This window comes from Limulus polyphemus, unplaced genomic scaffold (genome assembly GCF_000517525.1).
Source record: "Limulus polyphemus unplaced genomic scaffold, Limulus_polyphemus-2.1.2 Scaffold693, whole genome shotgun sequence".
Taxonomy (NCBI): Eukaryota; Metazoa; Arthropoda; class Merostomata; order Xiphosura; family Limulidae; genus Limulus; species Limulus polyphemus.
The window spans coordinates 153,978-168,611 of NW_013666303.1; the positions used below are offsets into that span (position 1 = coordinate 153,978).

General features: G+C 32.5%; 1 protein-coding gene across 5 annotated transcripts in view; it reads right to left on the bottom strand.

The window, feature by feature from the left end:
• The window catches only part of LOC106460012 (major facilitator superfamily domain-containing protein 6-like), a 37,418-nt gene extending 24,332 nt beyond the window's left edge, over positions 1-13,086 (bottom strand). For 2 of the 5 annotated variants that reach the window (XM_022386605.1, XM_022386602.1), the window contains exons 1-3: positions 12,773-13,086; positions 9,961-10,075; positions 576-2,061 (exon numbers count right to left, since the gene is read on the bottom strand). In XM_022386605.1, coding sequence (XP_022242313.1) covers positions 576-1,838 — 1,263 coding nt within the window. In that variant the 5' untranslated portion in view covers positions 1,839-2,061; positions 9,961-10,075; positions 12,773-13,086. Of the gene's footprint in view, positions 1-575; positions 2,062-9,960; positions 10,076-11,389; positions 11,426-12,772 lie in introns of those variants that run through there. The other 3 variants (XM_022386604.1, XM_022386603.1, XM_013919693.2) reach the window with 3 other exon arrangements.
• Positions 13,087-14,634: the final 1,548 nt, after the last annotated feature.

The following is a 14,634-nucleotide window of genomic DNA, read 5'->3' on the forward strand; positions in this document are numbered from 1 at the left end:
ATTAGCTATTTTTACGAAAACATTACCTAACTTCATCGTGAAATATTCGAAATGTGTGGCCGATAAATAACGAAGGACAAAGCTAGCTAGCTTCCCCTTAAGAGATATATACCTACGTCAACTCGTAATCAACTCGCTTATCGTAAACCCTCGATAGGATATCGAAGAAGTTCCAGATTAAAAGGAAAACTTTATATTGCTTGTAAGTTTGTGGAACTTTTGATTATAAATCATTGTTTGTAATAACTGTTATTGTAAATTGTATTGTTGTGTGTATATTAAAACGTATTTGTGTTAAAAGGAAAACTGTGAGTATCAATCTTGTTGGCAAATATCATAAACTGACTATATATCGACTTTAATTTAAATACTAAATCTAAAGTACAATTTAACTACTAAATTTAAATTATCAATTAACTCAATTTCAGACCATTTGAAATTCTAATACGTAACAGACAAAATACTGAATTTTATGTCTGATCCAAACAATCTTAAATTATGAAAACACTGTTTACAATGTTAAACTGTGAAATTTGTCATAAATAAATATTATTTCGATAATCTCAAGCACTTACTTCAGTTGCCTCTGGTTCTTTTGATGGCTCCGGTCGAATATCTTGCTCAATTACCAGGGTACCTATCGTCATGGTGGCTCCTTTACGTTCCGGTTCATTTTCCACCGGTTTCATAGGGATCGTATCCTCTATAGCTTCGTAGTCAAATCGGAATTGGGTAGCAGCAATAAAAGCACAGCCCATTAAAACAGAAAACGTGGCAAAACAAATTGTATAATTTCTTTCCCGGTAATGAGGTCCACATGGGTGATTCACAAAGGATGTGGAATGATCCAAAGCGACGCCAACAAAAAACATAGCCAGCCCCCAGCCTAAGGAACCAAACATTCTCTGTTTACCATAGTTATCTGTGTTATCCTCCAGATAAGTAAGCGTAGCTGTGTCAGCTAGAGTGATTGCTGGAGCACTGAAAAACTCTCCCAAAATAACAAGAAGCAATAAAAGAAAAAATACTTCCTGGACATCTTCGTATCTGTAAACTATTGAGCTATTCAAAGGAGAAATATAATTTTCGTGTTCCTTGCGGTTATAGTTCAGAGTGTACTGCACGTCATTAGGTGAAAGTCCTACTATGACATTTGGAGGTGGTTTGTGTCTCTCTTCCTTGTAAGTTGCTCTTCTATTTCTCCATAAAATTTGCTGCTTATAAGGTTTCTCTCCATCATAATTTGAGACTGACCAAACCTCTTCTTCGGATATGTTGAAAGCCAGATCTGAAAGATTGCTTATTTCAATCATTTCGCTCTTGTAAACACTGCGTTTTTCAAGATGTGTGCGAGGAGCGTAGAGCAGGTGATGCGTGTCGTTGTAGATGACACAAGAAGATGGAGGAGGATAGATGAAATTTAAAGCTAATGTAAAGACAATCCAACAGAACAATGAAAATAAGAGCATTATTTTTCCTTTTCTAAATCGATCAGCCAATCCTCCCCACAATGGAGCGCTGAGAAATTCGATAAAAGGTCGTAATCCTATAAGAAGACCACTCTGTATTGCGCTCATTCCCATTTGTTTAAAGTAAACCGCCAAAAGTGGGAATAAAGATCCAAAGGCTGAGAAGAAAAAGAAATAAAAAGTTTTGGAAACCAGTAAATCTTGGTTGACATTCGTGCACAGATTATCAATTATATCTCGCTTGGAGGAAAACTGTCTTTGGGAATTACCTTCCTCTCTTACAGGTTGTCTGTTTCGCATATTTGTTTGTAGCTCCATCTGATTGGGTGTTTGTTCTTCTTCTTCCTGTAGGCTCTTCATCTCTACCATTTTTTTAGAAACTCGCACAAATGGAAATTAAACCTTTCTCAGAGAAAATTAAATAGACGTTATAGCTGAACATAAAATGTCATCTCATTTTCTCAATCAAAATATTCAATGATTGTCATTCGTTTTGGAACAAGTTCTGTGTTTGGTCTTTTTTTTTTTTGGAACAGGTTCTGTGACAAGACCAGATTTCCCTCACATCCACTCCAGTATTGTTAGTTGATAGCTGTAATTTATAAAGAGGTAGTGGTGAGGTTCATAGAGCAAATAATAATACAAAGTTTTTCTTAACTGTCTTCGTAACTATCATTCGATCTTTACGCATCTTGATAAAAATTGATTAATTTAAATCCAGCCACAAAAGTTGAACAAAAGTAATATGAAATAAATAAATAAGCAATGCCATGATCAACAGACAAAACTTAACAACTTTAATTTTGTCTTGTTATGTTTCTTTTGAGAAAAAACGTTTCCAAAGCAGCCAGCATTATTGCCAATCTTGTAAAAAAGTAATCTAGCAACAAAGGTATGCTTTAATTAGGCACAACATCTTGACTGGAAGCGCAAGAACAAGGCAAATTCAATGTTTCAGCTCAGTTGAGTCGTAATGAAACCTGCGAGGCGGTTAACGTGGTGACATATTGTTCTTTTTGATAGGTCTAATTTTGTGGTCAAAAGTTGACAAACAATTCTGTAACTAACACACATACATGAGTAAAGAGGTATTTTATAACATAGTTCAAACTGTCAAAATGGTAGAATTGGTTAGGCAAAAAATATATATATAAAATGCTTATTATCAATTAAGAGCATAGTTCAGCATAGTTTAACAACAATTAAATGCAACAAGTGAATTCCATCATGCTGGATAAACTCTGCGGTTCAGACAAAATATTTCGCGTAGATTGAACAATAGTAGGAATAACAATAATTATATATGAATGTTTAGTTAATTTCAAATTTTATATTAACATAATAAATTTTACGTAACGTGCCAAAAATGATACTATAATAAGAACATCATTGCTTCACGTACATAAAACTTGTTTCCAAAAACAAATCTTATGCCATCTTAGGCCTATAAATAAAAAAACAACTAAAATGACAGGATGTGTACGAAAAAAAAAAGCCATGGTGATGGTCATCTAACTTGTTATTTCTTAACCTATTAAAATGCTTACTGTCTGTAGAGCTTCCTCAAAATAAAATCTGCATTGTGATAATCTACACACTAGAAGTGAACTCTTGTTTATTTGTTTGTTTTGAATTTCGCGCAAAGTTACACGAGGGCTATCTGCGCTAGCCGTCCGTAATTTAACAGTGTAAAACTAGTCATCACCACCCACCGCCAGCTCTTGGGCTACTCTTTTACCAACGAATAGTGGGATTGACCGTCGCACTATAACGCCCCCACGGCTGAAAGGGCGATCATGTTTGGTGAGACAGGGATTCAAACCTGCGACCCTCAGATTGCGAGTCAAGCGCCCTAACCACCTAGCTATGCCGGGCCGTAGAAGTGAACTCAATATCTATGAAAAAGCATTCTACTTATACGGTTAACATAATTTTTGAAACCCTCACCGCAGTTATGGATAACACCAAATTAGCACTGGAACTGTTAAGGGATCACCTATCATCAATTGTCTTGAGTTCAATCATTTGTCTTATAGATCGTTATGATATCTTTTGTTAGAATATTTTTCTTTCAACGACATCCTTTGGGACTTGCCCTATAAATTTTTATTTTATAGAAATTTGTATCAAATTTAGACAGCTGTTGTAATTACCCAACTAAATAATAATAATATCTGATGATGACAAAACCTTGTCGAAACGTTGTACATTTGCTGTTATGTTAAATTTATATTAAAGTTTTTCTTCCTTACCCATTCAAGCCGTCTCCAAACATTATTAGTCTCAAAGTGGGTTCCTCGTCATCGAATAATAATACGACTGTTTTTTTTTTCATAACTTAACATTTTGCTTGTAAACATTCAGCAGGAGGTTCATTCTTATAATATTTGTAATGCCCTCATTTATTTAAAAATGATTCTCAATTCTTGATTATTTTATTTCTTTCTGAAATATAATTTAACCGTTTTCCAACTTAGAGAATTTTCCTTAATAGTAGATTTGGCGCATCTGTTTTACATATGACTTCATTCAAAAGTTTTTGTATAATGTTTAAGTTACACAACTGCATTTAGTTTTTAACAATTCTGCTTGTTTTTTGTTGTTGTTGTTTGCTGTTATTTTTTCACATATTGGTATAGTCTGCACTGAATTATTCTTTGCGTTTTCAAACGAACAACAATAACATAGGAGCGTTTTTTTCGTAATAAGATATTTTATCAACTCGCTTTGGCTACATACAAAGAAATGGCTAATCTTATTAAAAGTTTGGACCAATAACAAATTTTGATATATAACAAAAACTAAAATAAACAACATAAATTCTTCTTGAACTTCACACAACGCTACACGAAAGCTATCTTCTCTGGCCGTTCCTAATCTTTAAGTAATAGACTAGATGAAAGGCAACTAACAATACCACCCATCGTCAACTCGTGGTCTATTATTTTTGAGCCGAATAGTGGGATCTGACCGTCACTCTTATAATGCACCCACGACTCCAAAGTAAGGATCACTTTTATTTTTTGTCAATCGAATTTGTGATTACCACTTTTCTATAGTCACTTCTATTTACCGGTTATTGACTTCGATTGTCAGAAGTCTTCAGTATGTTTGCAAATTTCACAGTAAAGCGGGAGTGCCCCCCAGTGGCACAGCGGTATGTCTGCGGAGTTACAACGCTAGAATCCGGGTTTCGATACCAGTGGTGGGCAGATAGCTCATTGTGTAGCTTTGTGCTTAATTACAAACAAACAATCAAGCGGGAGTAGCGCATATTGGAGATAAAATACACTCATTTGTCATTAACCAGGTTTCCAAGAAAACACAGCAAAAATAAGTTCTGGTAAGTAGGTTAGAGATTACTGTTTATAAGCTGCAATATTTTATTAAACATACATGTCACAGAAATAAGGAGTTCAGTCAAAGGCTGATCATAAAACTTTTAGTAAATATTTTTCTGCCAATATACTTTGAAGGATTTCAGCATAAGTATTCAAAAAAGTGACTATACCTATATACACCCTAACGCGATATGTTTGACGAGAAACTAACTTGTACTAAAAGTGTTGAATTGTGCATCGCACAGAAATGAAACCTGACGCTCAAAATAAAATTGCTTATAAAGTTATGAAGTACATTAGCGAATCATATATCTTACATAGACTTTACACATGTTTACGCTTTGGTTTATGGCTCTAGCTTTGTAAAATACAGCGAAGAAATATACCACAACGCCACTATCATGTAATATGTCCTCCAGTGGCACAGCAGTATGTCTGCGGACTTATACCGCTAGAAACCTGGTTTCTATACCCGTGTTGAGCAGAGCACAGATAGCCCTTTGTGTATCTTTGTGCTTAATAACAAATAACAACAATCATGTAATATTCATCATGTGACGTTAAATAGTCCCTCTAGTCAAAATAATGTCATCGTCTAAGTTATAAGACCTCTCAGCGTACAACACTGCTCCCTCCCTTGATATTTAAGTCCTGTGAACATTCAATACTCAAAGGAAATAATGGTACATTAAAGATAAACTTTCATTGTTGAGAATAAAGGAACAATTAAAAAATCAATATTCATAAAGGTATTGCAATCGTTAATTGAGAAAGTACAATCAACATTTTCATTAAAAAAATATTCTATCTTTACTTATTTACTATCCTAACCTTTCTAGACATTAAATCGTTTTGGAATTTTTATTTTCAGTGGCTGATGATACAAAGAAAGTATGACCTATTGACCTTTATTAACACTTGTTTGGTCACTGGGAAAGTTGTCTTCAGATAGACGGTCGAGAGAATCCACTGGTGTCTTGATACTTGGTGATACTCTGAAAATGGTCTCGACAGGATTTTCGGGCTCTTCATCAGATATATTTACATTTGGCAAAGTCTTCTTCAAAGCTAATAATTTGACCACATTCCTAATGGCATGCTTCCAAAGATAATCACGATTGGTGCCCTTTGGTCTGGACAACCTTTCTTTTTGGATTCTCCTCTATTGCACTTTAGGTTGGTTGTCATCGTTATCTTTTGCTTCTATCCTTGTTGTCACTGAGAATTCAACCTCTAGTGTTGTAATTGTCATGTAATGCCAATATATTTGCTGATCATAGAGTGTAAAACTGTTCAGAGCTATCCTAACATTATATCTATGTTTCCACATGAAGTCTATGCACAATATGCCCCCTTCTTCAATGGAAATTACCCATACTTTATGTTATATAGAGAAACTTCCAATCATAAGGATGCAGCATGACTTGCTGGAGCTTTACGTCCACTTTCTTTGTTGGAGCTTTATGTCCATTAACCATTAAGACATGCACTTACCATGTAACATCAAAAACTCTCTCTCTCTAGCCAAAACAATACAATCGTCTAAGTTAAAAAAAGAACATAGTCTACAATTATGGAAAATATTTTATGCCAAAATTACAAACAACAGACAGTTTATTAAATAAACAACAAATGGCAAATACGAAGTTAGCCTACACGTTCACTTTCATGCCACTATTTAATCGATATTATTGGTTGTAGTAAAATTGAAACTAACACAGCCCCATCGTAGCCCTACACTACAATATTCAGACGTTCTTTGTAGGACGACGTATTCGGCAAATTTATGATATAAGATTAAAGCGCCATTCCAAGCTATAAATAAAGAGTGCACTCTCACATTTTCTTGTTGGTTAAAATAAACACAACGTTTTCACGAAATTGCCATTTTTAAGCTGTCATATTCTTTCATTCAGTACCAGTTTATTACCAATCCGTGATGGATTAAGACATAATGGAAATGAAAGTGCCCACTAGCATTGTTTGACACAATAGTCTTTAAAGAATCAAAATATAAAAAAGCAAACGAGAAATGTAGACATAAGCAAGTGAATTACTTAAGGTAGCAATACGTGAATATATGAATATTTTTTTCCTTATTTCTACCAATATTTATTTAATTATTCCTTCATTTATTAATATTTTGTTTATTTCAGCATAAAATAGTCTCCATATACAACAGTTTGATAAGGCATAAGTCACCTGAAGGCATATTGGATCAAACCTTACAATGATGTTTATTGTTTATGAAACTGGTCAAGCTCTCCATTTTGAACATATACTTCACATTTTCATTGCATACACTTATTTCACTAGTTTCAGACGAGTTGATCAACAAATATACACATATATCAAAACAATACACGACAACTACAAAGAACAATTAAAAAATATTTCTTGAAGCTTAACAAATATTGGTCCTTTGTATGCGTTATCATTCACAGTACGGAGTAGCTCAATAAAAATATACCCATTTGATAGTTTGGGGCAGAATAAAAAACTTTTAATGAAACTACCATATCTCTAAGCACTGTGATGATATTAGTCACTTAATACTATTTTATTTGCACAAGACATAAGTTTTTTTTTCTTTTCGAACGTATTCAAGTGCTGAGGAGTTCAAAATCTCGCAAGAATGTTATCTTTGTTTCCGTATTGTTCATTTGTTGACTAGTAAATATAGCACAAATTAACTACAGCATAGCTTATTTTGAGTCGTCACACTGTCAAATTTTAAAAAAAATAATATTATGTATGTATATGAGTTCTGGTTTATTTTCTTTTTTTGCCAATTGTCGAAATAATGGCTTTTACTTATATTTCTTAGTAGTATAAACATATACTATGTTGTTGTTAGGCTTAGGATTCTTCTACAGTAGGTGTCTGTGACTTTTTAGCAATAAATTCAACAATTAATAAACAGCACACTTTTTACTTGTTTTCAAATAATATATATATTCAGAACAGGTTAAACGTGTGTACAATACAGTATTCACACTATAGAGAATATAAGCATATCGTAAACGTTATATCAGTATATGTATAATTCTCCTCTTCTTGTCAAAAGTCCACTTAGGCCTGTTCAATTACTTTAGAATCTCAGTTGAAAAGCCGAACTATTTAATCTAATACTATCGCAATATTATTCTGGTATGATTCACTTATGATTGTGGTCTTCTTTCTTCTGAATATCCTATGTTCCTTTTGTCAAAGTGCATTCAGGCTGATTCAGTTACTTTAGAATTACACTTTCACGGAATAAAATTATTTTTTCTTATTTCCTTTTCCACTGTTAATTTCACTCTAATATATATAACATTATGCCTATGTCAGTTGTTAAGCCTATCACTTTTACATCACTTAACTTCACACCAACTATATTCTCTTAGCTTTTATCTGTCTAATACTGTCTGTCTGCTGCTTCCCGCTAGTCTCACGTTATTTATATCTTTAGTACATAGTCGTATGGTCACTTTCTATATTCTCGACACCAATTAGGCATTAACAAAACCTTCTATAATTGTCTGCTTTTAACTCTTATTATAACAAAACTTAAAAATGATAAAATATTCACTCACAAATATAAATTAACCACTAATATTTAAACCAAACAGTCTTTTATATCATGACACACATAAACACATGTTACCGATACTGATTTTATACAATGCTAACGTCTCAAAATATTGTAAATGCAATAGACAGACACGCTTGCAATGGCGCCTGCTAAGCCTTGTCCATAAATTCAATATAATTAATTTTAGTTGAACTAATGACAGTATTTAGTATTCGAAAATTTAGTCTTTAATTCGTCGTAATATGAGCATTATTATTCAATACAAGTTAAGGTACCTTAAATTAAAAGTTGCAAAATATTGATACTAATATATGTATTTAAAGTGTTATTGTTATTTTTTATGATATATTAATTTAAGAATGAAATCATACGCAATATTTTATGGTACGCAGAGTTTACCACTCATAGAATATCCTAATTCGTGGAGACATCTTCTAAGTTTCGATTTTATTTATTTATTTTTTAATCAAGACCCACGGTGGTGTGTCGTGCGGCCAAAATAACATACAGGACACACTGCGTATTATTAACAGGAGTTATAGTTTAGCAATTTTTCACTTTCTGTAGCTTGGACTGTGGTAATTCAAACTATTGCATATTTTCAGGGCTCTACTGGATCCTTACTTCACATACCAAATTTCAGGGCAATCCATTAAGAAATTTACGAAATATAAAATCTCCAATTTTGATTGAATTTTTGCTTATTTTTGTTTTCCACGCACCGAAAGTACCGAAATGTTATTTGATGAAAAATATAATTAACTTTCAATGATTTTTTTGTATATGGTACAGTGATAAATATTTATAACCTACAATTAAGTGTTAAATTTGGTCTAAATATACGTCACATGTGCATAGTTATTCAACAAAAAACTGCTCAATTTTTACCAAAATATTTGCGTACGCCTACGCAAAAAGTCATGTGAGTTATCGGTCTAAAAGTTTTACTACAGCTTCACCTAAGAGTAAAGATGGACAGTTTTCAGTCTTTTGTCATTTGGATTAAAGTCGGCTAATTTAGAGCAGCAAAACTATAGGGTGAAAGCTTGAGCAGATACATAAGTATTGGTTAAGCCAAGCAAACTAGATTAGCGGTTTCTAGCTCGAGTTTTCAAAAGAATCCCGTGGGAGGACGGTAATTATTCATTATTCATAGCCAACTTTTAAGCACAGATTTTGTCATCATCAGGTACGAAACCTTGTCGAAACGTTGTACATTTGCTGTTATGTTAAACTCACATTAAAGTTTTTCTTTATTACCCATTCAAGCCGTCTCCAACCATTAGAAGTAATAATTTCGAACGCATTTATGGTATACAAGAAACCCATATCTTCATTTCTGCAGGAATTTCCTATACAAAAGTTACTAAAGCTAGATCACTAAGAGATCATACTGCAGTATGGAAATAGATATATCTCACAACAGCAAACTAGAAGACTATGTATAGTTTTGTAATATAAATATACATATATATATATATATGTGTGTTTGTGTAAAATAATATGTGTGTGTACATATATATATACATACATACTTCTTTGCTATAAATTACTAATTTTTTGATAAACTAACCTTCCTTGATGAACCGAGTAGTGGAGTAGTGTTTTAGACGAATTCAGTACTTGGAAGACTGTCGAACTGGAATCCAAACAGTTCGCATTAATCGGTCGTTTGTCGTTGATATTAACTAAAACGTGAAGTTGAAATTTATCATTTACTGAAAATATGTACTTATAACTATCAGACCAGTAGTAAACTGGTCCGTTCATAGCCCTTTTAGAGATTACATTAAACATGACATTGGTTATAGAAACTGAATTAAAAGATAGCGGATTGTTTCTGTTGTAGTCTTTTAAGTTACTCTGGGGTGCAGTTGAGAGCAGAGGCCATTAACGACATATTAAACAAAATATTATTGTTCTAAAAATATATGTACATCTCATGTTCATAAAAGGATTGATTACTTACTTTCTATTTAATCTTAATTTCAACAGATAAATCATTAAAAGTACAGTTAAAAGATAAATAAGTGTATAAAAAAATGCTTATTATCCAGTATGTAACTGCCAATAAGAAGGTAGTTTTATTCCGCCTAATGAAGAGGAAAATTCATGACCCCCTTCTCATTTTGCCGCACCATTGATTTTGCACAGCTGTGTGGTCTGACAGTAAAAACGAGGAAAATCGATATATAAGCAGTGTCTATTCAGCTTCGCTGCCTGAAGTCCTGTAAGGAGTCGGCTTCACATAAGTCTTGTAGGGAAAAGACATTTACAGGGGTACACTCACATAGAACCCGTGTGAATACTAAATAATTAACCTCTATTTCTGTTCAACAAATCAACAAGAAATAAATGTATAATGTTGTAAAAAGCAAGGAATAGGGGGAACTTTCTTTTTAAGTGATTAAAATGTGATTAGTGAGAAGAAATCATGCATTGTATTCTGAGTTTGGTCACTGGCTGTTTTTTTTTTCTTTATAATTTCAAGGTGGGTTTAGGCAGTGTGTTCGACTTACTGACTTTACTTTTTCATATCTGTTTTGAGATAATGATTTGGGATTCACACTAATTAAGGACAGGAGCTTTATGCAGAACATAGGCCCAGGGACTAACTCAGATATTATGAAAAACTGAAAGTATTGAACGCTTTATCTCAAAATCAAATAAAAAAAGCAGAAGAAACTCATAAGAAAAAAAACATTCTACTTAAAATTCATGCCTTTCATTTATTAAACATACTAATAGCTCGTCTTCAGTGTTGATTAGTGGTACGCATTTACTTCCGAATTCACTATATAAAAGTCAAATTATCCTAAATGCAGAGTAAACAGTTAATTGTAAACATGAAGATATATTTTTGCTATTAATATGCCATTTATTTATGTAAAAATAATAATATTTCTCTTCCGTCAGTTGGGTTCAAACACCTATATATACATACATACACATACAAATTATAGGACAATTCATAAAAGATCCGTTAATCTTCTTATACTTACTGTCAAAAAGTGTTTACCACGACTGAGCTTCATTCAATTCAAAGGTAAAAACATGTATTATGCAGAATAGTACCGCGGATTGGGACTTCAGTATGTGGTAGACTTAAAGAAAATGCGGGGGGAAAAAGAAAGTGATTGAGAGTGTATATGTGATTCACCATTCAAGTGAGAATTTTATTCCAAAAGCCGCGGTTTTTGTAATATTAATATCACACATGGATACTTTGTAAAACTATGATAACAACAAATAGATAAGTACATTGGTTTCGTTTTTAAATGAGTGAGTTTATGAAAATAACACTAATTTCAGATTTAGCTATAAAAAAATGAAGGATGGATACAACATAGTTTGACTTGTTTGTATATTCATATTCATTATATCTATAAAGCTCGATCAATTAAATTAATCACAAGTTAATATGTTGATTTCAAATCACTTTAACGTACCATATAAAAATACTGTTAATTAGGAAATTTAATAATGAGTTTAATAGTGTTCTATTGAACTAAATACACTTCTTTAAAGTTAAATAAGTTTCTCTTAACCTGAAAGAAAACATAAAAGGATTTACGAAGTACGTAAAGACAAATTTGAATTTGAATGGCCGCAAGATATTCATAGTCACAAATATATATAAACATGAGCTTTTTTGAAAGTTTTCTGTTTATTTCACAGTAAAAGGAAATGTTGGATTATTTTTTTTCATGACATGTCCTTATATTATGAAATCAATAACAAAAAAAAATAGATAAATTGTCTTTTTAATATGTTTGGATTACAATTCTTGAATTGGCGTTTTATCATCTTTTCCTTATAATGAGGTTTAAATATAGAGTTATATATAAATAGCCTTATCTTCAACTTTTCCAAAAAACAACTTTAACAACCGTTGTTTAACTTCCCATAGAACATTAACGTTGTTATTAGTGCACAAAATCTATTATTATTACACATATCTTTACATATTCTGTTAATTTGTAAGTCTCTGTCCTAAAAGTATACAAACACGTCACGTCTCTTAATTAACGTCCTATCTGAATTACTCGTTACCATTACAGTAAAAGAAAAGTTAAATACACTGTTATCTAAATAAAGCTGGTACAAGACCTGGCTAAAGATTTAATAGACAGGCTTCTCCTTTTCAACTTGTGCATTTTACTATTTATGTGTGATACATGTATATATAAGTTTAGACTATTGATTTTTCGATATGTTATATATATATATGTGTGTGTAAGTTCTCGACACTCAAACAATGGAAAAAGAGACCTGAATAATGTGAGTACTAACAACAGTGGCAAGTTTTCATATTATTTAAAACTAACGAAAAGGTTGCTCAATCCTGAAAAGATTGATAACCCTTAACTACAAGACTTTCTTACCTCCGGTCTTTCTTCACCTTCATCTACACTCACCGATAATGGCCAAGGTAGAGAACGCGGAAGACTACAACAAGAACTCGTAAAACTGATTATGAATAGAGGATTACTCAAGACTGTGTGAGGGATTTCGCAAACATAGAAAATAGTTCCTAAAAGCCACAAATACAACGATGTTTTCATTCAGACATTCTACAATATATATAGCTTCAAATACATAAAACTTTTTCTATTTATTCATTGTTGATTTCGTATTGTTTTCATGGCATTAAATCTTGTTGAATCGCTAAAATTATTACGAACTGTTAACTGTGTTGCCGATTAGATAAACTGACAATATGGTCGATAGGAAACCAACATTTCGAAAACTATCGCCCTCTATGTCTAAGTTTGCAAGTTAATTATTGCTTTAAAACTTTTTAACTCTACAATTATATATGGGGTACACGGCTTAAAAAAATTAAACTATTTATGGTCTAAGTTATTTTTGCTGGTTAATAATATATGATTTATATAAAAAGTGTAAACAAAAAACCGTTAATATTGCAGTTAAAACCAATAATCCTGCAAGAGTCTATTTTGTATTTTGTATAAATATGGCTGGTTTCACCCCATTTTTAGGATCAGTACTTTATGCTGAATGGTGCAACAGGCAGAAACATAAAAATACTCAATATGATGCAATCTACGGATCGTATTGGTTGTGAAGTTATAACAAGTCAGTAGTTTGAAGGTTAACGAGTGGAAAATTAACGAGACACTAAGCCTAACATTGTAAGTCGTTCGGAATGAAATATTACTATGCAAGATGCTTCCTAAAAGCAAATTACCTAAACTAACTATGAACGAAATTGTAAGACCTATTTATGCTAGCAGCCGTAAAAAAAAAGAATAAATTACTAAACCCTTATACATTCTATGAATAAAAATCATAAATTCGAATGATTTTCAACTGATAAAAATCTAGTAATCATGTGGTATTCCCAGAATCGGAATAGAAGCAGCATAGGACCACTTGATTATCGTAATCAGTATGGATTCGAGGACTTAATATGTGGAGGGACAAGCGTAGTGATTCGGGTATAAATGAAAAAGAAAGAACTCTAGATGAAGAACAGATAAAACACTCTCCTTATTGACGAAGGTGTAACTAAAAGTTAGATGACTGTGGTCCATGTTAATGCAGACAAAATCAATTATATAAACAAACCTCGTAATTAAATGAAAATAACATGCTATGTTCGAAAGAGAAATTAAATAGAACTGTGCTGGCCTGAACTGGATTCAAACTATTTATTAACTTAAGTTAAAAGAAGAAACATAAGTTCGACAGTTGTTTTGCATTTCTAACAAAGAATACGACGGCACTTCACCGGCACGTCTTAGCTCTTTCAAAGCAGAAACGAATTTCTGAAAGCTCCAAAACAGCTGTCAAAATTCACATTCTCTCGATAGCTGATCAATCACAAAGTATATCTCAAGAAGCCGGAAATATCTCTGCTTTAAGTGACAATCGTAAAATGCTCACATTCTCATACTGATAACGGATACAATACAACTATCCCTAATACCTGGAGGTGAATTAGCATATAAATAAGGTCGGATTTATCGAGTTTTGAACGAGAACTCTTGGAAAATGTTACAGTTTTGCTATATCTTCACACCACAAATGACAAAAATGACAAGATAATGACAAAATTCTGAAATTCTAAGTTTTAAATTATGTATTAGACTATTAAACCAAAGGTTTTGATTGGTCTTTGAAAGTATCGTACTAACGCAATGAACAGCAGTGATATATGCAGATACTTATAATGTCAAATCAGAACACACACACAAAACGTTTTCATTTGGTGCAAAGCTAC